We start from the raw sequence: 26,266 nt of genomic DNA, 5'->3' as shown, positions 1-26,266 counted from the left end.
TAGTTTCACCTAATCACTACCTAAGTTAGATCATCTAATTCTCGCAACAACGCGAGGAATACATCTAGTACTCTTATAAAGCTAAATCCTACTAAATATTTTATATCTTTATTCAAGGTATCCATATCTTTTCCCACTAAGTGTCCCACTAACTTACAATCATTTCATGCAATCTATCCATGTCATCTCTTATTAATTACAAAAGTATCCACATCATCTCTATTATGTGCAATACTCTTAATCTTTAATCTATTAACGTAAAGTCATCTACATATGCTATTTGTTTCATCACCTATTTTTCTATAATGTGATCAAATATTCTATTGGCTTTTCTTCTATTAGCTTACCAATTTTTTATCAGATCCGATACAATAAAATAACATGCAAGTCAAATTCATATATATACACACCGTATAGCAATTCTATGTATAAAATGGATTTATTTAAAAAAAATATCTCGCGGAGAGGAGATGCTTCTAGTAAATATTAATGCTACAATGCTTAATTATGTCAATGTTAGAGATGCTAAAGCTGCTACGAGCTGTGGTGGTCTGTTTGTTTGGTTTCCTGGTAGCTTTTAGACATCATCTTTTGGAGCTTCTAAAAGCCAAAAAAACTCAAGCTCATTATAGTAATCTTTTAGGCTTTTGGCTTAGGAGAGTTGTTTGATTTTTGTAAAGTCTAAAAGCTAGTAGTAAAAAAATGGTCAAAAACTCAAATGAATAGGGCGGGCAGGTAAAGATGAGCATGCAGCCCGGTGGCCCGGCACAAGGCCCGATTTTTGGCATGGGCTGCTCCCCCGGCCCGACGGGTGGCCTGGCCTGGCCCGATAAAATACACCAGGCCCTGTGCCTAGCAGCATCCCATCTTATTTTCATGGTAACCCTGACTACTTTCATCCCACTTCCCGCGTCCCATCCCTGCACCACACTCGGCTCGCGCGGACGCACGTCGTAGTCGCGACCTCGCCTCCTCCTCGCCCCCCGTGCCACCGGCTGCCTCCTCCACGCCGCACCATCAACGGTGGCCACCTCCTACTCGTCTCCCGCACCAGCGCCCGCCTGCTCCTCCTCCTCCATGGTCCAAGCCTCCCGTGCGGCCGCACAGCAGGCGCCAGCCTCGAGCGCGGCGGCGGCTGCGTCCTCCTCGCACCCACGTGGCGGCCTCGAGCTCCCTCCCTCCTCCTTCGCGACCCGGTGGCCTCGAGCTCCCTCCTTTGCGGCGCGGCGGCAGCGCTCGGTGGCATGGATGCGGCCTCAAACTGGCCCGGCGCCCCGGCCTGCTAAAAAGGCCATGCTTTTTAGGCCGGCCCGGCAAAAAGGTGACCCGACAGGCCATGCCTAGGCCGTCGGCTGGGCACGAAGGACTGAGGTGGCATGGTCCGGCGGCACGTCGGGCCGTGCCGGTCCGGGCGGCCCATTTGCTCGTCTATACGGGCAGGTGGTCGTGGTTCTTCGCTCATTGGTGTACGCCGACCACTCTCTCAGACGCCCAGGTGGTCAACGTCGTGTTTATCCTGCCCGAACCCGGGCAAGCCTGGTAGCGTCTCTTGTGTGAGCTGGACACGGCAGCGGACACGAGTCGGCTGCCAATTCCGCGCGGGAGACGGTCCCGCCCATGTGTCCCAGGACGCCGCTCCCGTCGCACCACGTCCCCAGGCCACGCGGCGCGTCACACGCGTGGACGTACGTACCCACGCCGCAGCTCAGCTATATACACGACGACTTGATTCCCATTTCTGCAGCGCAAGTGACATCGCCAAAGGAAAAGGAAACCACCCCCAACCAAGACGAGCAACGCGCGAGCGAGGGTAAAGGCCACGCACCGGCGCAGCGCGCAGGCAGACAGGCAGAATGTCGGGAGCACAGGGCGCGCACCCGGTGGGGCAGACGACGCCGACGACGTACGAGTCGGTGGGCGGCGGGGAGAACCGCACGCGCACGGACCTGCGGTCGCGGGAGGACCAGGGCGCCATCCAGATCGAGAAGGTGCAGGACAAGGTCGACGATGCCGCGGGCCGTGGAGTGGACCGCAGCACCTTCGCCGCCAAGAAGGAGCGCCCCGACGACAGCGCCGATGCCGGGGCAACCGGCACCGGCGGCACTGCCGCGTGATTGTGGGCGATCCGGCGATGGTTTTTGGTGCCCTTGTGCGGCACCGTACGTGTGCGTGTGTATGATGATAGCTTTGTGTGCGCTGCATAGATGCTCTGTCTACGTGCGTGTGGACTGTGAAACCTTTCTGTAGCGTGCGTATGCAACCAGTCAGTGGTAGTGTAAGATATTAGATTGCAATAAAAAGTAAGGACCGTCTGAATCCTACTTAGTGCTCCCTCAATTCGGAAAACAACGTGTTCGACGAGGAGCAATCTTCTCTGACCGGTCCTCTCCAAAAATTTACACTAATATCAAAGCAACCAGGTAACTAATTACTATAATACTAGACTCATTCGCTTTATGGTCAGGATTTTGGAGCAGCAAGAACATAAAAACAGCGCAGGCTCTTGACGCCACTTGCATTTGGGGATTCAGCACCAACCGCATGGAACGTGTGGCCTTGTGAGTTGTGAAGGGAGGATTCAGACTGAGCCTGCCTTCCGCCGTGCCGCAGCCTTTGCTACCCTGTACGTTTATGCTCAAATTTGGCTTAGGCTAATGTTTATGCTGAAATCTTGTTTATTTATGATGAAATTTGGTTTACGCTGATTTTATGCTAAAATGGTGTGAGAGAAAAATACTTTTTCATGGCTGAAAAATAGTGCTGAATGCTACCCGGCATCCCCACACTAGCGGCGGCAAGACCGAGCTACCTCCGCGGCTCCGCCGAGCCGCAGCGGCGCAGCCTAGAGATCCCTAGAGCATAGACCCATTCGATCGCCGCACAGTTAGGATTTTTTTTTCAAACTCATACAGTTAGGATTTTGGATGACACGATAGAGTTAGGATTTTAAATACTATAATTAGGATTTTGGATGCCGCGGCCTTCGCCACCGCATCTTACCACTCATTCGCTGTACAGTTAGGATTTTAGAGCAGCAAGAACATGAAATGGTAGAATGCTAGCGCCCGGACGGACGTGCGCGGACGCCCACACTTGCACTCTATTAGAGCGTTTGCACTCTACCCAGCACTCTATTCGAGCGTTTGCACTCTACCCCGCGCCAGCCAAACGACATATGTGTTCTCCTCTTCTGACCCCACGTGACGTCTGCGCCCCGCTCTGACCCCTCACGTCCTCTAGCAGTTACATCAAGTGGGTGACATTGTAATATGTACAACACTCTTATCTACTTTTGAAACATCCCCTCACGTCCTCTAGCAGTTGCAGCAAGCAGGTGACATTGCAATATGTGCAACACTCTGATCTACTTTTTAAAATATTCAGATACAACACTTGTAACGTACTTCTGAAGATAGATGAAACACTTGAAACATGTTTCTGGAACACTTGAAAAAACACCTAAAAACGCTTGAAAACCATTGTAAACATACACAAACATCCAGACAAAACACTTAACATATATGAGAAACATATGCAACATCCAGATAAATACACTTGCCACGTACGTCTAAAAACACAGATGAAACATTGCGGACAGACGCTTGCAACGTATGTGTACAACCATTACAACATATGCAACATCTTTGATCCACTTTTGCAAAATCCGTATGAAACAATTGGACCATATATACCTCTTAAAGATTTGAACACTTGAAACATACACTTTGCAACATATGCTTTCAGCGCAGCATCTCTTTGCTGCTTAGGAGAATGGAGGCTCGTCGGCGTGTTGGATGCAGTGGCCCCACGACGGGAAGAGGGCAGCCACGCGCCGCGCCGTCCTGCTGGAGCACCTGGTGGTCGTCCCCAAGATCTAGTAGGTCGTCGAGGCCCATGACGTCGAACGCCCAGAGGAGAAAGCGGCGGATGTACACCAGCAGCAGGAGGAAGTGCAGCAGCTGCTTTGGGAGCACCAGCTCTGAGTAGCCCACCGGAAAACTCATGCCAGCCACGATCGTGGTAGCGCTTGTCCGGATTTACTGCTCCCCTTGACGTGTTCGTGCCTCTTGGCTTACAACGGTGGTGGGCATTGCCCCTGGAGCAGATAGGAACGACCCGATGAGAAGACATGAGCGACTGTACAAAAAATTTTGTTTTAGAAACTAGTGGATGGAGGATAGTTAGGCTGGCATCGCACCCAAGAACGTCCCGCCGGACAAAGGCCCGCACCGCAGCGTTACCCATAAAACAGCGCACCCTCTTGACGGCACCTGCATTGGGGTTTGGGGATTCAGCACCAACCGCATGTAAGCACGTCTCCTTGTGGCCTTGTGAAGGGAGGATGTGCTAGCGTAGCGCTCTAAGATGACGGCGTTCCACGTTAGCATCGACATCCATATCTGCATCATGCGATCCTTCCCGAGGAGGAAGAGAAACGTTTCTTCTTTTTTACTTGGCCCTGCACTGCAAGAGTGCAAGTACGAGTTTCATGAGGTTGGTTCGTGGTTATTCGTTGAATTACAAGTTTACAACACAAGTTTCATGAGCTTCTTGCAGCGGACCGTGAGGAGCGGCGGGCCTGTTTGGATTAAGGCCCAAAATCGGACGCCTGGGAGCCTTCCTGGGCCAGGCAGTTTTTTGCGGGGATTGCAGGCAGGACCGGCCCGTTCTTTGGTTCATTGGGCTTTATCGCGATTAAGCCCGCAAAACGAAATGCACGCTAAAGCCACTGTTGCGGGGCGGGCCTTGCGGGCATGCGGACAGGCCCGTGCCGCTCGCATCCCTAGTCGGCTCCTCTCCAGTCTCCTCTCTCCAGCTCTCAACCAGACTTGCGCTCCCGCCCCGCTCGATCCGACGGAATTCTCTCGCCAACCGTAGGAAGGTTCCAGAAGCTTGCAGAGGCGGGCAGCCGAGCTTCTAGAAGCTGAACCTAGCCTACCCTTTTTAACAGTAGAAGGGGAGATCCTTGCTCGCCGCGCTGCTGAGATGATCGGCTCCGGCCGCGGCAGGCGACGGGGACGGGCACCGGCGTCCCTGCCCACGAGCGCCGCTTCCCGCCGGAGCAAGCACTCCATCTCCTGTTGGTTAGTGAACTGCACGGCCTCTTACCTCTCGCTCTCTGTACTGCTGAAGCTCGATCTAAATAGCATCCTTCTTTGGTTCCTCTCTCGTCTTTTCTTTTCTTTTCTTCATTTTAAGTTTTTAAGAAAGTAGAGGGAGTTGACACTTCAATTTTTCTTATTGTGGATGCACAAAATTCAGGTATTGTGACTGCAAGATATATGCCTTAAATGACACACTCTTCAATTTGGGGTGGAAGTATGCTAGGTATGGTCTGGCTTAGCTTATGAACTTATGAATATTCTTATTTAGGTCTTTGATGCTTCGCATGAGTGGAAAATTCAGGTGTTAATATTTTCCAACACAAACAGCGTTCCTCCCATGCAGAAACATTATGGAAGGCGCAGATGAGACAATACATGAACTTCACTTGAAAAAACAAGATAGGATAATCTTTAAGATAGATTTTGAGAAGGCATATGATAAAGTAAAATGGAGTTTTCTACAGCAAACTTTAAGGATGAAAGGTTTCTCACAAAAATGGTGTTCTTGGGTGAAGCAGTTCACACAAGGAGGTAATGTAAATATTAAGGTGAATAATCAACTTGGCTCCTACTTTCAAACGAAAAAAGGCTTAAGACAAGGTGACCTAATGTCTCCAATAATATTTAATATAGTGGTAGACATGCTGGCCATACTGATTGCTAGAGCCAAGGAAGCAGGTCAAGTAGAAGGGGTCATCCCCCACCTTGTCCAAGATGGCTTGTCCATTCTCTAATATGCGGATGACACAGTGTTATTTATGAGCCATGATTTTGAAAAAGCAAGAAACATGAAGTTAATTTTAAGTACTTTTGAGCAACTTTCAGGGCTTAAAATCAACTTTCACAAAAGTGAGATCTTCTGTTTTGATAAAGCAAGGGATAATGAGGTGTTTTATTCGCAACTGTTTGGATGTGGGGTGGGTAAATTCCCTTTTCGCTACCTTGGTTTACCGATGCACACTAGGAAGTTGAGTAATAAAGATTGGCAGACAATTGAAAATATAATTGAGAAGAAACTTAGTGGATGGAAAGGTAAATTGCTCTCGGTAGGAGGTCGCTTGGTCTTATTAAACTCGGTGCTCTCTAGCTTACCGATGTTTATGATGTTATTCTTTGAATTACCTAAAGATGTATTAGAAAAGATTGACTGCTTTAGATCAAGATTCTACTGACAAAGTGATCAACACAAACACAAATATAGATTGGCCAAATGGGAGATCTTGTGCCAACCAAAAGGCCAAGGAGGTTTAGGTATACACAATCTAGATCTACAAAACAAATGCTTGCTGAGTAAGTGGCTTTTTAAACTTTTGAATGAAGATGGCATGTGACAAGAATTGTTGAGGAATAAATATATAAAAGACAAGATTCTAGGGGGATGCACTAAAAAGCCAACAGATTCTCATTTCTGGAAAGGTCTGATGAATGTTAAAGATTCCTTCATGAGCTTTGGTTCATTCAAAGTGAAAGACGGGTCACAGACTCATTTTTGGATGGACACTTGGTTGGGAAATCAGCCATTGAAGGATAGATTCCCTTTGTTGTTCAATATTGTGAGAAGAAAACAAGATTCGGTGGCAATAATAATTGCTTCAGTTCCACTAAACATTTCCATCCGCCGCAACCTAGTGGGTACGAACCTAAGGGACTGGCATAGAATTGTTGCCTCGTTACAAGATGTGAACTTATAGGGGAAAAGGGATGCTTTTGTTTGGGGACTACATTTATCAGGCAGATATTCTGTAAAATCTATGAATGCTGCGTTAATCAACAATGTAGTCAAAGTGTCACAAGATTTATGGCAGATTAAAATACCTACAAGAATAAAAATATTCTTGTGGTACCTAAAAAGAGGTGTGGTCCTTACCAAAGATAATCTCACCCGACGTAACTGGAATGGTGACACAAGGTGTAGCTTTTGTCACTCTCCAGAATCTATTCATCACCTTTTTTTGAATGTTTTTATGCCAAATTCCTGTGGCACGCTGTACACTTAGGCCTCGTTCGGCTTACCTCATATTCGGTTTGTTCGGTTTGATTTTTCAGCCGAAACAGTGTTTTTCTCTCACAACAATTCAGCCAGAACAGTGTTTTTCAGTCAGTTTCAGCCAAGATTCAGACCAGTGAACGGGGCCTTAGTGTTTGGGATATCACCTCCCCTCAGCATAGATGATTTATTTGTTAATTGGTCTAAAGTTGGTGGTACTATTCACAATTCATTATTACTAACAGCAGCATCGGCTTTATGTTGGACAATTTGGATAACAAGAAATGAAGTGGTTTTTTATAAATGTAGACCGAAATTTTTTTTTGCAGGTACTCTTCAGAGGAACCTATTGGCTGCGGCAATGGGCAAGACTGCAGCGGCGTGATGATCTATGGGACCAGCTGACATCTGTTGGGCGGCTTTTGGAGACATTAGCCTTGCATTTCTTTAGTTCCAATGGGTGGTTCTCAAATAGATTTATCGGTCTTTCTTAGTCAAGACTTTACTTCACACTTTGTGTTTCCAAAGTCTGGCTGTAAGCTTATGAACTGTGTAAGTTGTGTGCTCACCGTTCGGTCAAACCATGTAATAATTGGCCTGATTCTACCTCATGGTAGATGAAGCCGAATATAAACTATCCTTTATCAAAAAAAAATATTTTGTTGTCTGAACTCTGAAGTCCATAGCATTGGTTCAAGATACTCTGAGTTGAAATACTACATAACAGATGCCCTGTGCTTTTTTTTCAGACCATATCTGCTTTCGTTTCTTCTTCTTCTTTTTTGGCAAATGTATAATAAAATTTAAATTTTGCTGTGTTTACATACATTATTATAAACCGTAACACCCTAAATTTTGAATTTTTGGAAATAGAGCTAAAATGATTTAATTCAGAATTTTGTGCTCATGAAATATAGGAAAATAAAATTTTCATTGAATTAAAACTCATCATAAGGTTTAGCAACAAGATTGTGCATATATGCCTTACATTTGATGAATTTGATTGAGTGGTTTAAAATGCTTTTGCAAATGAAATTGAAAATGGCTTTGAGGTAAAAGAAAAGAAAAGAGAATTAGAAAAATAAAAGAATTTAAAAAGTTGTCAAATTTATTTTTGAAAACTTATCGAAATTTCTCATTTATGTTTGAATTGAGAAGTGTATTTGCAATCCTATTTGAATTTGACTTTGGTCATGTTTGAATTGGATTTGAAATAAGGAAAAAAAGGGATTTGAAAAAGAAGAAGAAAACTCTCTCTCCCTCTCTTTAGGCTCGGCTCCCACTCCCGCCGGCCCAGCTCAGCTGCTCTCTCCTTCCGCAGCCCAGCAGCACGCGTAGGCCCAGTTCCTCCGCCGACCCATCTCCTTCAGTCTTCCCCGCGGCCCAGCGCCGAACAGCGGCCCAGCCAAGGCCAGGCCCAGCCAGTCGCCCGTACCCTCTTCTCTCTCGCGCCTGAGCCACTGACATCCCGCCCCTACCTGTCAGGCGTCTTCCACCTTGCGACGTAGACGCGCCGGACTCCTTTGCCGGTGTCCATGTCCGCCTCCATTACGCCTCGGTGCCGTGCCGCTCAAGTCCCCGCGCCTCATAAATAGCTGGCCGATCCTGCTCCGCCTCCCTATCCCTTCTCGCAGCAAGTTTTCACCCTCGCCGAATCGCTACGCCATCGCAGCCGCGCCGCCGCGAGCTCCAATCCGCCCAACCGCGCCCGAGGCCATCACCTTGCCGTCATAGCTTCCCCCGAACCATCTATCGAGCTCGCCTCGAGCTCCTCTTGCTCCCCGTAGTCCTATCGTGCCTTATGGTGACCGGTAACGTCGAAGCCGACGCCGCCGGCAAGGTCCGGCCATGGCGCCACCGTCTCGATGCAGCCGCCGACGACCTCATATGCCCCAACCAATCATAGCCGTCCGATTCGCGATCAACATCCCAGATTAGAAGGTAATGGTTCGCAGGCACAATTGCTAAAGAGTCCTCGCGCTTTTCAATAATTGAACCCGCAGTCCAAAATGTTTTTCCCTGAGTCCGTTTTCTTCTTTGGAAAGCGTATTTTGTTTTGGTAAAGTCTAAAATACGTTTTCACTTATTTACAGATTTGCCACTCATTTTGTTTTAGCCATAACTTCCCCGTTTTAACTCTGATTTGATCCGTTCAACTTGCGTTAGGTTCGTAATTTCATAATCTACATGTTCATACTACTGTTAGATGTGTTTTCAGCTTTTAAAATTCGTGATTAGATTTAATCTATTATTTTATTAGAGGAAATCTTATTTATTTCATATCTTCTACGTTTCAACTCTGTTTTGAGCCATTCAAGTTGTGTTAGATTCATAGCAACGAGATCTACGCGTTAGTAACAGTGTTTATCATGTTACTATTTCTGAAATTTCATGGTTTAAATCATATCTTGCTTAATAATCATGCAACTGGATTTTATAAATAAAATATGATTTGTTTTACTTTAGTTTTATAATTCAAACTTAAATTTGACTTAAATTATAATATCTATAAAATATCTTATATATGTTTTTATATAATTAAAACACATGAAACTAATAGTTTTATGAGTAGATCTTTCGGTAGATGTATCTTTTTCGACCGTAGCTTCGATTAGAGTGCTTTTCGCGTCTGTGTGTTCGTAGCGAGACGTAGATTCGTTTTACAAATTTTTTATCTTGATTTTATGTTTGGTGTACCATTCTAATTTAGATCTACTGTTTGCTTCGTGTATGATTGTATGGATGCTTGTGTGGTGCTTTATGATTACGTCCAGTCGGTGAGATTTACGTGTTGAATTGAGAAGAAGAAGAAGAAGAACGTTGAAGATTAAAGCTTACCGAAGGATCGGTGTTTAACGCAAGTATAGCATGGGATCTTCCTTGTTATCCTATTCACCTTTAATCACTTAATTCATATTACATGTGTCTACCTTGATTGCCACTAAGGGTTTCCTAGTATTTTGTACCATGTACCTTGATACCTTTGGGTTATTGCATTGGGTAGTATGATGCTAGTGCTCAACTACAACCATGATCTTGTAACTTGACTAATGTAATATGCAATAAACATTAAAAGATGCTTTTTAGCAACATGGAACAAGGGGGCTAGAGCATTGGGCTATTTTTATGGTGCTCTAGATTCCTCTCCCTTAGGACTTATTTGTAAGTGATCATCTGGGACTTACAGTACAGCTGTGAGGGCTACATGGCTCTGGCTTTAGCTCAGTATGAGGACCTTTTCTAGCTTGTTAGTGGTTACCTTTATTAGCATAAGAATGGCTTGACGAATCGGATATAGAGCGGCCTCTATCCCCATGTGTATAGGCTGCGTGTCAATGTGCCATGGGGAAGGGGGGCTCTACATCTGTTTGCCGAGTGAATCTAATGGCCCTAACTTATTAGACGAACCTTTGAAAGACTTCATAGTGAACTCTGCCGACCTTCCTTGGTAGTGGGTCAAGAGGCTGATCACCTCGGGCGAAAGGGTAAATCACGACTCACAGTGAAAGTGTACAACCTCTGCAGAGTATAAAACTGGTATATCAGCCATGCTCACGGTCACGAGTGGCCTTGAAACATTTACGGAATAGATGATGGACACTAATGATATGGATGATGAAGATGCTCACTAATATTTACTGTTTATGCTATTCATTATTCATGTTTACCTGATCATGTGTTTATGGGCTTGTGATGAACTTGTTGCTACTCAATTGCTAAAATCATGACTCATTAAAAGCTAATCGCAGTAAACCAGTGTCAGCCTTTTGAGCCTCATGAACCCCATGTTATATTTGTTGAGTACGACATGTACTTACGCTTGCTTTACTTTTTAATACTTTGGAAAAATTCCGGATGGGTACCAGATTGCTAGGGTTTGGAGGAATTAGGCTTGTGATCAACCAGTCAGCTGTCCCTGTGGATTTGGAGTCTTCGCCTGAAGATCGGAGTTGTCTTTTCGTTGTCTATACTCTAAGGTTATATTCTTTATACTAATACGTTATGTATTTAAGCATTGTCTATTGATATTACCCTCATTTGTAGCTATATGTGAGATTTGACTTCCTGGGCTCACATATGGTGTGTATCTGGTTTTGTTCTTAAAACCAGGTGCTACAAAGTGGTATCAGAGCAATGCTGACTGTAGGAGGCAAGCCTAGTAGAAACTGGTCGTTCTAAGGTTTAGAAGTTGCTACAAAAACCCTTGCTCTCTAAACCTTGATATTTTCTTCTCTACTATATCTGTACCCTTGCTATTTATCTCTACCTTGTGCTTATTTTAAAGTCTTTGTTCTCATCTTCACTCCTTGGTTTGATATGCTTTTAGAACTATTCCTCATCACCTTCTTGCGTAATCTGAAGATAAGTCTTAGGATTGTTACCCCTAGTACAACAAGAACGATAGTATCACAAGTTGAGTCAAAGATTGAGTTATGCACCTTTATTGTTTTGTTGAATTGTCATAATGCTTATGATTGCTTTAAATTTTTGTAATGATTGCAATGATCTTGTTGGGAGTTCCCATAATTTCATTTAGTTTATAGGCCTAAGGTATAAGGGTCAATGTAATAAATAGTTGGGATATGGTTTTCTTCTGCTCTCTCCATCCTATCTTTTTGAAGCAGCCTGCACTCTTTGGTTTATATCTCTGATTTTGGACGATCATAAATCATGAGAAAATTCTGGACAATAGTAGACTTCAATATCTTTCTCTGAGCACAAGAATCACCTTGATAGCTATTTTGGTTACGGAGATACGAAAATCACAAGGCGATGCATCTATACTGTTTGGAACCTGGAACAGTTTCTGTTGTGCACGGTTTTTGATCAAGTTAGCTACGGAATTTGGAAAAGTATTCTATAAGAAAGTTGTAGATAATTTTATAAGCTTTCCAACGGTATAAGCTATAACTTCATTGGATGAACAGAATGAGAGTTACATCCATTTTACGACGCTGTTGTTTTTGTGCTCGCGAGGCATTCTAGATTTCTTGTTCTTGCCATACACAAGAGTATCGTTGGGATGTCAGAACATCTTGATACTAGTTAGCTCATCTAAGAAGAATGTGCAAGCTATGCTTGGTGTCCTGTAACAGAACCGACCAATTATACGAAATTAAGTAAGAAAATCATCCGCCAGAGCAGACGATTTAGCAAACTTAAGCCCGTATAACCTGGTAGTCTGTGAAATCACGAAGGATTTCAAACCAACTTCCATTCCAGCCAAGATCGTAATAAGTTTAGCGGTCACCATCACATATTACATAAAAGTTCACAATCTCAAATACATCAGAGTTTCAACATAGTTATTACAAAACAAGTTCAAATAAAGTAGCGGAAGTCATTTGTTCAAACCACACACACACTCACACGGAGTTTAAATACAGTGCCAGCGAATGATCATCTCCAACAAAAGCACCAGACGAGACGTAAGGAATGACCATGCCCATGGTCCTAAGCATCACCCATCGCAGGATAAAGGCAGTTGATACAGTAGCCGTAATACATCTGCCCATCTGCAACAAGTGGGAATAAAACCCTGAGTACGAGAAGGTACTCAGCTAGACTTACCCGACAATACCGAAAATAAGTGACACCAAGGATTATGAAGGGCTTTATAGTAGGGTAGCTGACTCATTTGCAAAAAGAAGCATTTTTAGCATTTCAAGACCCTTTTTAAAAGCATTATTGTCAAGTTAATTGTTATTAACCTGTCGACTAGATTTGCACCTGTACTAGAGTAAACATGTGATTAAGCAGATAATGATAACCAATGATCATTAAACAACTTCCATACTGTCATACTCACTATAACTGTCCAAGTGTTCCATAAACATTTACTACGATGAAGTAACTCAAGTCAAGTGCTCACTATCCAGGAGCGATGGCGATTCGAATCGATTCCTAACCAGCTGGTGATTTATTCCTTACACAAACCTCACTCACCCGCTAAAGTGAGATATTGATCACCGAGTCAACTATCCAGGAATCTCGAGTTTACCAGGAACCACATGTACCCGGGGGCCGACCGACTGCACTTTAGTCTTATCATCACGCCCCTGTGTCCAACCACACCTGCTCCGGCACAGTGCGTTGCGGGCAATCTACTCGGCCCAATAATCTCCCAGCTTCGCGGTCGGAAGGTACTTTATCCGGCCAGCTAAATGTAAGGCATACGTTCAACATGACTCGAGGCCCAACAACGGTCGGTCCTTAATCGACACAGACAGAAAGCACTACAGTCCAAAACTCTACAAGTTGCTGTCCGGTCTCAACTTCATTTAACACTTAGTTATACCATGACTTCATAGTCATCCAAGCAGATCCAGGTAACCACCTATAGCTCGCAGGTGACAGGAAATCACCCGACTTCTACCGGTCTAAGCCAGCTAAGCATTGACTCGACTGCGGATACCAGGGTAACAAGGATATAGTATAACAAAGGTAGACAAGGTATAATGCGGCAACGGTTGCAAACAACTCCTGAATGTAATGCATCAATTAAAGTAAAGCATTGAATTAATAATCGCAAACCGGGAGAAAATGCTCCGGGGCTTGCCTCTCTCGAAGGAGCACGGACGGTGATCGGGGCACTCCGGAAGTTCCTCAATGTCCTCCTCATCGGCTTATGGCACTTCCTACGGTTGCACCTCGAACTACTCCTCGGGCTCCTCGGGTATGACGACTGGGTTCTCGGTTTGCGATCCTATATGATGCAATGTGCGTAAGTGCTTATGCAATCGGTGCATCGGATGAGATGAATACAATGGATATTTTTGAATGCAAGTTAGTCAACATCATCCAAGAAAATATACTACAAGCACATGTCATCTACTGCATTCTCTTCTACTACTAATATGTTAAGTCAACACATCTTATTAAATGCTTCAAAGATGCACCAAAGCTAACATTATTAACTAACTTGCATTAAAGAGGATTATTTTGTTTCATTTTAAACTAGGGCTACAACAGCAACTTATATTTCTGGCGCTTATAAAAATCTAAGAAAATTAGAGTAGCATAGTACTACTCTAGGTAGACTACCATAAAATTTTCATGGCATTTGGATAAGTAAAATAGTCTACACAAAAATGATAAGGCATAAGTGCTTAAAAAGGCATAAATAGGAAACCTTAGTTAAAAGTGTCAAGCAACAGATTTCTCATTTTTCCTAGTATCACTCTAGCATAAGAATAGCACTCACCAAATTTTACCTTTACTGGATCTATAGAAAAATTATGAAAATTCACACAAGTATTAATCAATGATAAAAGGAAAATCTATAACTCAAAAACTACACATGCACTAGCTCTGAAATTTTAACCAGACCTTCTACTAAGCAAGACTAGCATACCCACCAAATTTAATAATTTTTGGACCACAGAAACTCAAGATAAAATTTCAACAAGTTTGCATGCATCTAAAAACACATTTCAAAGTCCTATTTAATTCATCCAAAATTTCTAAAACCTGTGCTCATATAATATTTTTATTAAATACTAGACATTACCGGGAACTCAACAAAATTGGAACCATAACATTTGGATCTACCAAACTTGATTTACACATTTTTGAATCGTGCACACAAATCTGTGAAAAACAAAATAAACAAAACAAAAAGGAAAACCTAATCAGCTACTGGGCCAGCCCGAACGAACTAGGCGGCCCACGACTGCGCGCGCACATAGCCCAGAACGGCGCAGCTCAGTTCCGGCTCCCTCTCAGCAGCGGCAACTGACAAATGGGACCCGCGCGTCAGCGACCGTAAAGCAGAGCACGGTGAAGAATGGCGCGGAAACGACGCCATCTCGCCGGCGGTGATTTCTCTGGTGGAACCGAGGGCAACGGCGTTCCCACCTCGACCTCCCGCATCCATAGCATTCCTAAAACTAGACTCTAGTGGACTCCAAGGACGTCGGCCATGGCCCACGGCGGCTCGGCCATGGCGCACGGTGGTGCTCCGGCGAACCCAGGCGGTTGGTGGCCATACAAGGCACGCGTAAGCTTTCAGTGAACAAGACGGACCTTCGTATGCTACGGCTACCGGCTATGGTGAAGCGGTCAGGCGGGACCGTGTGAGATCACTGGCAGCGACCATGGCGGCCATGCCACGGTGGTGCATGGTTCAGCAATGCCGCTCACCTACAGCTTGGCTGGCTTCGTGAGGGCGCTGACGAGATCCGTGAAGCGATGGCGGAGCTACGGGTGGGATGGTGGTGGCTGTGGCGCCGCGGTGAGCTCGAGCGAGCTCAGCGGAGCTGATGGAGTCGGCGGTGCGCTGCGGCTGTGAATGGGGAAGGCAACGGAGGAGTGGATGAGTGCAGAGCGCGTGCGGAGGGCAGCAGGGCGCGCTCCTCTTCAAGCCAGCCAGCGCGTGGCGTGGTCAGGGCGAGCCGAGCGCGTGGCGGACACACGGCGGCCGCCATCTGACCTCGGTCGGCCATGAACGGTCTGAAGCCGAAACACTGTAGCGCGATTCAGATAACAAGAAACTGACTGACAGCGCCAAATGGTGATGCTCTATCTCCTAATCCGTTGATCGTTAGCGAAAGAAATCAAAACAAAAGTTGTACACCTACATACCAGCTACAAAACTCATTTAGAGGTCAATGTCTAATTTGCAAAGGACAGAGAGTAAAATCATGCCAAAGTCATGTTCAAGAAACTGAAAAGTGGAGTTTGTACTTAGAAAATTTCTAAGTGTTGAACCCAACCCAATTTCTGACTTGTGGGACCATTTAGAGCATGTTGTGCACATTTTCATGACTTGGTCACAAAATAACTTTTGTTCCTTATATAATTTGCTACAACTTTGTTTTAGGTTGCTCAGACATGCAAACATTCTAAATGGTACTTTTTGAATAGTCAAACCAAAAAGTCCTAGGGTCAAAACAAGTCAAACCATGACTTGGAAACTTAATTAGGCAAAATGATCAACATGAACATTGTTCCTAATGACCTTCTAAGTATAGCTAAGTTGTTTAACAATATATTTAGCCATACCACACATTTGTCATACAAGAATCAAGCACTGAATGTACTGAAACGATGAAAAACAATTGAAATGATACTTTTGTTTCATAGTCATGTTTCACATGTTACACGTGATATATGCTCATGAATGGATGAATGATGCTCATGTTCATGGAATGTAAGTGTAATTAGGCAAGCCTAACACCAGGGGTGTTACATGTCCCCTAGTTTATTTTTCTTAAGGGGGTAGCCAAGTTGAAGAATTTGCAAGATGAAGTGTCCCACGTTCTAGTTTGCACAGCGGAAGCGTGGTGGTACCCAAAGATGTGAGAAATTTAGAGGCTCAATGAGGTTTGATTAAAGGTTCAATGAAGGTTTACTCAAGATCATCAAGATTTTGATAGAGCTACTGGAGAAGTTTTCAAGTTAGTTTGGATAAAGAAACTTCAGCTAAGTGTTTGAAGGAGTCTAAGAGGAGGTTGGAGTAAAACCTAAGAATTAGCTTTGTTAGATTCAGACAAGAGTTTCATATCTACAATGATGCACCTTGTTAGGGTGTGGGATGTGTCTTTATACGAGAAGAAAAGTAGTGGCTGGTTCATTAGGTCAACTAATGAAGCATGAGTTGAACTACCTAACATGCATCTGGAGTTTTCCACTATGGAGTATCTTCTTGGAAGTAAAAGTGACATATAGGAGGGTCACAAGAATCTACAGGACATCTTCACTAAGTTGGTCTTGAGCTTGTGTTATCCTCGTTGGAATAAAAATTGATTATGACTTGGACAAGTGCTATTACTTTAAGGAGCAAAGTCATGGCCGATGCCCTTAGCAATGGAGAGTTGTGCTAAGAAGGTTCGGGTGACACCAAGGATTAAGAGTTATATTCCTAGTTCGAGCAACTTAGCCAGGAACATTAATGTTTTGAAGATTGGTAGAAGAATTTCCTTCTGACCAAGAGAGTTGTCAGGTTTAGTAGGAAGGTGGATATTTTAAGAAAGAAAGTTAGTGTTATAAGAAAGATGCTTAGTGATTGAAGTTACCTGAGTACTGTTTGGAGTATCTATCAGAATCTTGGAATCCTTTTGGTATGTTATTTGGAGTAAGGTCAACAGGTGTGCAAAGTAAAGTGGGATCCTTATCAAGACGATGGAACTGCACGAGGAAGTAAAGAAGAATTCAAAGGCAGAGTATTCCAATCTCCTAGTCGACGTCGTTCAAATCTCGAGGACGAGATTCATCTTAAGGGGGGGTAGAATTGTAACACCCTAAATTTTGAATTTTTGGAAATAGAGCTAAAATGATTTAATTTGGAATTTTGTGCTCATGAAATATAGGAAAATAAAATTTTCATTGAATTAAAACTCATCATAAGGTTTAGCAACAAGATTGTGCATATATGTCTTACATTTGATGAATTTGATTGAGTGGTTTAAAATGCTTTTGCAAATGAAATTGAAAATGGCTTTGAGGTAAAAGAAAAGAAAAGAGAATTAGAAAATAAAAGAATTTAAAAAGTTGTCAAATTTATTTTTGAAAACTTATCGAAATTTCTCATTTATGTTTGAATTGAAAAGTGTATTTGCAATCTTATTTGAATTTGACTTTGGTCATGTTTGAATTGCATTTGAAATAAGGAAAAAAAGGGATTTGAAAAAAAGAAGAAAACTCTCTCTCCCTCTCTTTAGGCCCGGCTCCCACTCCCGCCGGCCCAGCTCAGCTGCTCTCTCCTTCCGCAGCCCAGCAGCTCGCATAGGCCCAGTTCCTCCGCCGACCCATCTCCTTCAGTCTTCCCCGTGGCCCAGCGTCGAACAGCGGCCCACCTAGTCGCCCGCGCCCTCTTCTCTCTCGCGCCTGAGCCACTGACATCTCAGCCCTACCTGTCAGGCGTCTTCCACCTTGCGACGTAGACGCGCTGGACTCCTTCGCCGGTGTCCATGTCCGGCTCCATTACGCCTCGGTGCCGTGCCGCTCAAGTCCCCGCGCCTCATAAATAGCTGGCCGATCCCGCTCCGCCTCCCTATCCCTTCTCGTAGCAAGTTTTCACCCTCGCTGAATCGCTACGCCATCGTAGCCGCGCCGCCGTGAGCTCCACTCCGCCCAACCGTGCCCGAGGCCATCACCTTGCCGTCATAGCTTCCCCCGTACCATCTATCGAGCTCGCCTCGAGCTCCTCTTGCTCCCTGTAGTCTTACCGTGCCTTATGGTGACCGGTAACATCGAAGCCGACGCCGCCGGCAAGGTCCGGCCATGGCGCCACCGTCTGGATGCAGCCGCCGGCGACCTCATATGTCCCAAACAATCACAGCCGTCCGATTCGCGATCAACATCCCAGGTTAGAAGGTAACGGTTCGTAGGCACAATTGCTAAAGAGTCCTCGCGCTTTTCAATAATTGAACCCACAGTCCAAAACGTTTTTATCTGAGTGTGTTTTCTTCTTTGGAAAGCGTATTTTGTTTCGGTAAAGTCTAAAATACGTTTTGACTTATTTACAGATTTGCCACTGATTTTGTTTTAGCCATAACTTTTCCGTTTTAACTCTGATTTGATCTGTTCAACTTACGTTAGGTTCGTAATTTCATAATCTACATGTTCATACTACTGTTAGATGTGTTTTCAGCTTTTAAAATTCATGATTAGATTTAATCTATTATTTTATTAGAGGAAATCTTGTTTATTTCATATCTTCTACGTTTCAACTCCGTTTTGAGACATTCAAGTTGCGTTAGATTCATAGCAACGAGATCTACGCGTTAGTAACAGTGTTTATCATGTTACTATTTCTGAAATTTCATGGTTTAAATCATATCTTGCTTAATAATCATGCAACTGGATTTTATAAATAAAATATGATTTGTTTTACTTTAGTTTTATAATTCAAACTTAAATTTGACTTAAATTATAATATCTATAAAATATCTTATATATGTTTTTATATAATTAAAACACATGAAACTAATAGTTTTATGAGTAGATCTTTCGGTAGATGTATCTTTTTCGACCGTAGCTTCGATTAGAGTGCTTTTCGCGTCTGTGTGTTTGTAGCGAGACGTAGATTCGTTTTACAAACTTTTCATCTTGATTTTATGTTTGGTGTACCGTTCTAATTTAGATCTACTGTTTGCTTCATGTATGATTGTATGGATGCTTGTGCGGTGCTTTATGATTACGTCCAGTCGATGAGATTTACGTGTTGAATCAAGAAGAAGAAGAAGAACGTTGAAGATTAAAGCTTACCAAAGGATCGGTGTTTAAGACAAGTATAGCATAGGATCTTACTTGTTATTCTATTCACCTTTAATCACTTAATTCATATTGCATGTGTCTACCTTGATTGCCACTAAGGGTTTCCTAGTATTTTGTACCATGTACCTTATTACCTTTGGGTTATTGCATTGGGTAGTATGATGCTAGTGCTCAACTACAACCATGATCTTGTAACTTGACTAATGTAATATGCAATAAACATTAAAAGATGTTTTTAGTAGCATGGAACAAGGGGGCTAGAGCATTGGGCTGTTTTTATGGTGCTCTAGATTCCTCTCCCTAAGGACTTATCTGTAAGTGATCATCCGGGACTTACAGTACAGCTGTGAGGGCTATATGGCTCTGGCTTTAGCTCAGTATGAGGACATTTTCTAGCTTGTTAGTGGTTATCTTTATTAGCATAAGAATGACTTGACGAATCGGGTATAGAGCGGCCTCTATCCCCATGTGTATAGGCTGCGTGTCAATGTGTCATCGGGAAGGGGGGCTCTACATCTATTTGCCGAGTGAATCTAATGGCCCTAACTTGTTAGACGAACCTTTGAAAGGCTTCATAGTGAACCCTGCCGACCTTCCTTGGTAGTGGGTCAAGAGGCTGATCACCTCGGGCGAAAGGGTAAATCACGACTCACAGTGAAAGTGTACAACCTCTGCAGAGTGTAAAACTGTTATATCAGCCGTGCTCACGGTCACGAGTGGCCTTGGAACATTTACGGAATAGATGATGGACACTAATGATATGGATGATGAAGATGCTCACTAATATTTACTGTTTATGCTATTCATTATTCATGTTTACCTGATCATGTGTTTATGGGCTTGTGATGAACTTGTTGCTACTCAATTGCTAAAATCATGACTCATTAAAAGCTAATCACAGTAAGCCAGTGTTAGCCTTTTGAGCCTCATGAACCCCATGTTATATTTGTTGAGTACGACATGTACTTACGCTTGCTTTACTTTTCAATACTTTGGAAAAATCCCGGATGGGTACCAGATTGCTAGGGTTTGGAGGAATTAGGCTTGTGATCAACCAGTCAGTTGTCCCTGTGGATTTGGAGTCTTCGCCTGAAGATCGGAGTTGTCTTTCCGCCGTCTATACTCTGAGGTTATATTCTTTATACTAATACGTTATGTATTTAAGCATTGTCTATTGATATTACCCTCATTTGTAGCTATATGTGAGATTTGACTTCCTGGGCTCATATATGGTGTGTATCTGGTTTTGTTCTTAAAACCAGGTGCTACATAAACCTATCTTGCCAAAATTTCCACATTTGTATTCTCGATTTATCAGTTTTTAGTTGCTTGTGAAGGGCGGGCCTGGTGCCAGCGGTAGAGTCTTACCGTATGTGACCGGAAGGTCCCGGATTCGAGTCGCGGTCTCCTCGCATTGCACAGGTGAGGGTAAGGCTTGCCACTGACACCTTTCCCCAGACCCCGCACAGAGCGGGAGCTCTCTGCACTGGGTACGCCCTTTTTAGTTGCTTCTGAAGCAATGCTGTCCATACAAAAGACTGAACAGCATGTTATTCTGCCAGATCTGGTATTCTAAATAGTTCTATAACCAATTTAGCACTAGACTTATATGTGTAACCAACTAACCATGAAACTAGGCAAAAATAAAAAAGAACTGTCATCTGGGGTCCTTATTTTGTTTTCTTCTCTGAAACATTAACCACATATGTTTGCATTATATTTATTGATAAATAGTGGTGGCACCATATTAGGCGTGAGTCCTTATTTTGTTTTCTTCTCTGAAATATTAACCATATAGCTCTGACGCTCTGTTTGTATTATATTTATTGATAAATAGTGGTGGCACCATATTAAACATCTTGTACTTTTTTTAGATCAGATCCTTGCTCTGCATTCTTTTCACCGATGAATATTGCAGAACTTTTATGGTCTCCTTTCAGTTTTTTCCGTAACTACACCCATGGATATTTCTAGATGCACTGTACACATGTTTGTACTCAAATTTTCGTTTTCTGTTACTTAAGGGTGAAGTGCAGTTTCTTTGGCATATTCAGAATGTTGACCAAAAACATTCATTACTTTTGAAGTTATACCGAGTTTCCTTCCTTTTTTCCACAGATATATGAGAGCATGGTTTTCTGTAGGTGTTTATCTCTCTCTCATTGCTTTAGTGAGTATATCCTTGGTAAGTTGATGTCCAATAATTATTCCAATGTTCTGTGTGTTATATTACCAAAGTTGAAAAATGTTCATTTGCATCATGGATCCCATCATGTCACTTATTGTTGCTGCTCAAACAATTAGAACCACCCGTGTGGTAGTGCCTTTACAATCACAAAAGAACATGATTATGTGACAATTTACAATGTGTGCATAATATAAGTCTAGATAAGTTGAATGAATGGATTGCTGCTTCAGACAGGAGACGGTGTTGAGATTTTCCATGCTGTTCCTAAATCCTAAATTAATGGTGGCCAGTTATTAAATAGTTAATTTTACTATAGTGTATAAAATTGACAACGGTACTTCCGATGATTTAAGTCCTTATGATCTGAGGCATGGGGATTTCCTTTTGGTGGTTCAGTATTTTCAAAGGAGTTATTTTTAACCTTTTTGGCTTGTCTTGTGGCTTCCTCACATAATTGATTAGGGCTCTGCTAGGCATTATGATAATATTAAGTTTTTAAAAAAAATAATAATTGAGCCCACCAGTTGATATCATTATCAGTAACTGCATTGAATAGTATTAATCTGTAGTTATGTATCTTCAATTTCTGTGTTTCTTGGGTTCTTGCTCTTATCAACTTCTATCGATTCCTTATAAATGTGTGGTGGATTTAGCAGGTCCCATATCTTTCGTTGTAATGTGGACAATGCTATGCTTTGGTTATACTTTTCCCATAGGTATACAAATCTTATGTACTGTGATCTTTTCGATTTTCTAGATGCTACTGTGGGAGTCAATTGGTGTCTGTTATTTCAGGACTGGATCCCTTAGTGCCTGGTTACAGAACCTACTGGTGAGTAGAATTTGACACTTCTCTTTTCAGCATCTCACATCATCAACCCACCATGCATTTCTGCTTATTGCAGACTTCAGGTCTCAACATATCTATTGTGGACACCGCAATCATCATAATGTCAACAATCATGTCTATTGCTTTTCATGAATTTGGACATGCCATTGCAGCTGCAAGGTCTTTATGTCTTACCTTCTCATGTCTATTTTTTTGTCTCTTAGATGTTGTGTGCTTTTGTTTTCACTCCATACTCAAAACATCTGTAAGCGAGGATAATAGGTGGCAAATAGTGGATTGATTATGAGGGATAGATTACTGGATTATATAGGCAATGCTGCTCTAGGGTTTTAGTTTATAGAAATAGCACCAACCACAAAGATCCCTGTGACCTTGCCTAACACAAAATCGATCTATATATGTGGCATGGGCCTATGGACAGCGCATGCACAAGACTAAGGCCGATGGCCTAAACCAACTATCTGTCTAACAGCTTGCTCATGAATTATTTTTGTGTCCTGTTCTGACACATTATTTGCTACATTTGCAACAGTGAGGGACTACAGATTGAGTATGTCGCCATATTTGTCACTGTATTTTTTCCTGGGGCATTTGTTGCTCTGAACTATGACCTGCTACAAAATCTGCCTCTCTTTTCTATGCTCCGGATTTATTGTGCAGGAATTTGGCATAATGTTATGGTAAGCGATTCTGTTGTGCATTGATTATTTCCAAAAGATAGGAGTAAGTCTATTTTATTGGTTATGTCCTCTTTTTATTTTCATATAATTTCGTAATCCATTGTCAGCTACTTTCAATATTTGGGTACTTCTTGGTTCTTGCTACCTCATACAGAAGTACAGTGCTTAAATCAAAAGAAAAACGGATAATTATTTGTTTACTTGCAATAATAAAGGCAACAAACAAGAAATAAGAACAATATGCTTTATGCAGTTTGGCATAAGATGCAATTGGTCTCACTGAATATTCATTTTAAACAATGTGAGCAGAGATATATTCGGAAAATGAAAACTAACCTTCTAAACCAAACAAGCATGTCCTTATCTTTGCTTAATGTAATAATTATAATTTTTTCCCTACAAGTTCACTGTAAAAAGAGTTATAGTTGGTATTGAGGGGGTACACCACTGAGTATCTTGCCTACACATACACTTGAGGGCATACACCAGTGTGTATCATGCCTACACGTATATTTGAAGGGATGCATTTTGTCTGGTTAGGACATCAGAAACTGAAGTCAATATATAGGACATGGTTTTGCCTTCTTATTTTTTATTCATTTATTTGACTGTAGGCCTGTAGCCCAAATCAGGGCTCAAGGTATATAACAACCAAATAGAAACAATTGCTGGTTTAGAAAATGCTGTTAAAAACCCTGGTTAGAGAAGTGCAAATATAGTTCTAATGCAGTCTTAGACGTAGTTCAAGTGTAATGTTATATACTTGTATACTGAGCTTGTTACTCAATAATCGTGATGTTTTATAAAAGTTTTTTTTGCTATGTTTCATGTTTAATAGCTCTGTACAGCATGTGTGATGATAACATTATTACTTCCGGTGATGTTATATCCTCTCTATGTCTATGTGAGTGGTGATGGCCTCATGGTAAGTCTACTTCTATGTGTTTACATTATTTTAATCTTGGCAATCTTTACAATCTAAAAGTCTGTCAGAACAGGTCATGGAGATCCCTGAAATATCTCCTATGTCAGAATACTTGTCTTCTCATGATGTTATCCTTTCTGTGGATGGTCTGAAAATAACAAGAACTGATGAATGGATCAAGATTCTGAACCAAGGTTCTACAGCAAAATCTAGTGATCCTGAGTTCCTTGAAGGCTCTCATAGATATGTTGCCACTAGTTCTGCCAAGGGTTATTGTGTGCCCGATTCATGGATAGATGCAAGCAAAAATCTCTGGCAGATAAGAGACAAGCTGCCTTGCCCAGATGAACTGATAGCTTTTGAAAAAGTTATCTGTAATGGCTCAACCATTTTGATCGAGAAGACTAGCATAGGTAGTGACCAGAAGGAAGTTGAGGGAAAATATTGTTTGATTGCAAAAGATGTAGTAAAGCTTAGACGATGTGGAAACGGATGGCACACGACTGAAGGTGATGAAAGTAGTTGTGCATGTTTTGAGGTAAGAGCCCCTCATTTGATTTGATTGGTACCACATTTGAATGGTGAATTAAGAGTTTTTAGGAACAATCCTTAGGAAGTCCTTTTAATAGAAGTAATCTTTTTGTGTGATTTATATATTATGCTTAATATGTGTCTATTTGGTCAATGGTGATAGGATGAGCACTGCTTGGTACCTGTTCTCACCCCAGGCATTTCATGGATTGAGGTCTCCTATGCCAGGCCATACTCTTTGGGATGTTTGCAAAAAGCAGGAAATTTGTTATCATCACATACCGCAAATAGTAACCTTGGACAGAGTCCTTGTGAAGGATCTTTTGTTTATGTGGGTGATCTGTCATCATCAGCACGTTCTGTTAGGTTATCCCACTACCGACCTCGATGGGCACTTCTACTTTTCATTGCAGACATCCCATATATCTTGGAAAATGGTTTAAGTAGCTTGCTTCATGCATCTGCGGCATTGGCTGTAATCAATTGCCTACCGGTGAGTGTTGGTGAAGGATTCTTCAGTTCCTATCACCCAGTTGTGACATTTTTACATGTCTTTGATTATAAGAGGATAGCCTTAGAAGAATTTGGTGTCAATCTTTAGAGCAAAGAAACTTTCCAATTTGGCAAGTAATTTTAAGGACAAATATATAAGGTATGATAGTAGAATTTTTTTTATGTTAAGATGGCTATATTCTTCTTCCTTTCTGTTTTTGGGCCTAGGATTGTTTCTATTGGATTATGCTTCTTTGATATGATTTCTGAGTGTTGGTTCGGTCATCTGCTTTTCTATGTTCGTAACATTCTGATCTCTGGCTATCTTTTTACGTTTTTAGCATATTGCGCTTCTATGTTCAGAGTGCTTTTCTTGCAGCTAACTCTATCACAATGGATAGGTGTATTTTCTGGATGGTGAATCGATTTTGGAGACTACCTTAAGCTATGTAGCTTGGTTTACCCCAAGACTGCAACGCAAAATTTCTGAAAGTATGCCACTTTGTGTGGACGGTTTTATCAGTTATTACGTTCTCAAGTATTTGTTATTCCACAGTGCTACATGGCGTTGTATAACAAATTACCCATGGAATTTTGTCTTGAAAAAAGAGAAAAGATCCTTTTGGACATGCCAATTGTATGTCGTATCCTATATGAGCTCCTCCCTCTATTCCAAATTGTAATTTGTTCTGTTTTTTCTATTATGTAATTTAGACATAGCTTATATCTAGGTGTATAACAAAACCAATGTACTTAAAAAAGCTTGAACGAATTAAGATTTGGAACGGAGTGAGTATTACACAAACGATTATAAGAATACTATCATAAGGCTCATGTTCATTTCCTTTTTAAAAAAGTGCAATGTGATTCCTGAGTAGGTACTATGCTTGGACTTATTTTATTTTTTATTATGTCCGATGGCACTTAATGCGATCTCAGTAGGAAAATCTACCAATTCTTTGGCAGGGTCAGGGAATGACGGAGAATTTCCTGACAAAACCCAGCCTAGAGCCGACAGTTCATGAAATTCATCACCGTATTCATTTACAGCTCATTATTCCATTCTAGAGAAAAAAAAAACCTTCGTTCTTCTAAATTCCATTTACAATACATACCTTAATGTGCAGTACGTATTTAGATAAATAAAGTACCAATACCATTGTGTCTTCAGAACTAGAAAAGGCAAAGCATCAAAAGCATGCAGTTATGATATGGCACCCATATTATTGCCTTGAGCTCCAAAATTTCGGAGCCAAGAAAAAAAATGATAATACGAGTTAACACTGGAT

General features: G+C 42.2%; 2 protein-coding genes across 5 annotated transcripts; both read left to right on the top strand.

The window, feature by feature from the left end:
• Positions 1-1,752: 1,752 nt before the first annotated feature.
• LOC136452617 (uncharacterized) lies at positions 1,753-2,319 on the top strand. The gene has a single exon (XM_066453220.1). The coding sequence runs from the start codon at positions 1,854-1,856 to the stop codon at positions 2,112-2,114; it is 261 nt and encodes an 86-aa protein (XP_066309317.1). The 5' UTR covers positions 1,753-1,853; the 3' UTR covers positions 2,115-2,319.
• Positions 2,320-4,547: 2,228 nt separating this feature from the next.
• Positions 4,548-26,203, top strand: LOC136450237 (membrane-bound transcription factor site-2 protease homolog). Of its 4 annotated transcripts, XM_066450608.1 has the most exons (11): positions 4,549-5,084; positions 5,263-5,328; positions 21,191-21,251; positions 21,430-21,496; positions 22,257-22,331; positions 22,405-22,508; positions 22,882-23,029; positions 23,868-23,954; positions 24,028-24,492; positions 24,649-24,978; positions 25,379-26,203. In XM_066450608.1, exons 2-11 carry the CDS (start codon positions 5,292-5,294, stop codon positions 25,658-25,660), a joined length of 1,656 nt encoding a protein of 551 aa, XP_066306705.1. In that variant the 5' UTR covers positions 4,549-5,084; positions 5,263-5,291; the 3' UTR covers positions 25,661-26,203. The 4 variants fall into 4 exon arrangements, with proteins under 4 accessions (XP_066306707.1, XP_066306705.1, XP_066306708.1 ...); XM_066450610.1 differs by having other exon boundaries at positions 4,548-5,084; positions 21,186-21,251; positions 24,649-25,522; XM_066450611.1 differs by lacking the exons at positions 5,263-5,328; positions 21,191-21,251 and having other exon boundaries at positions 4,550-5,084.
• The last annotated feature ends 63 nt before the right edge of the window (positions 26,204-26,266 follow it).

This window comes from Miscanthus floridulus, chromosome 5 (genome assembly GCF_019320115.1).
Source record: "Miscanthus floridulus cultivar M001 chromosome 5, ASM1932011v1, whole genome shotgun sequence".
NCBI lineage: Eukaryota > Viridiplantae > Streptophyta > Magnoliopsida > Poales > Poaceae > Miscanthus > Miscanthus floridulus.
The sequence above is the reverse complement of the archived record's forward strand: the minus strand, read 5'-3'. Positions and strand labels throughout refer to the sequence as shown.

Excerpts from the sequence above, each read along its gene's own strand:
- LOC136452617 (XM_066453220.1), top strand. The coding sequence starts at position 1,854 with ATGTCGGGAGCACAGGGCGCGCACCCGGTGGGGCAGACGACGCCGACG.
- LOC136450237 (XM_066450608.1), top strand. The coding sequence starts at position 5,292 with ATGACACACTCTTCAATTTGGGGTGGAAGTATGCTAG. Across the intron at positions 21,497-22,256 it reads CTTTAGTGAGTATATCCTTG|ATGCTACTGTGGGAGTCAAT; the intron begins GTAAGTTGATGT and ends TCGATTTTCTAG. Across the intron at positions 22,509-22,881 it reads CATGCCATTGCAGCTGCAAG|TGAGGGACTACAGATTGAGT; the intron begins GTCTTTATGTCT and ends CATTTGCAACAG.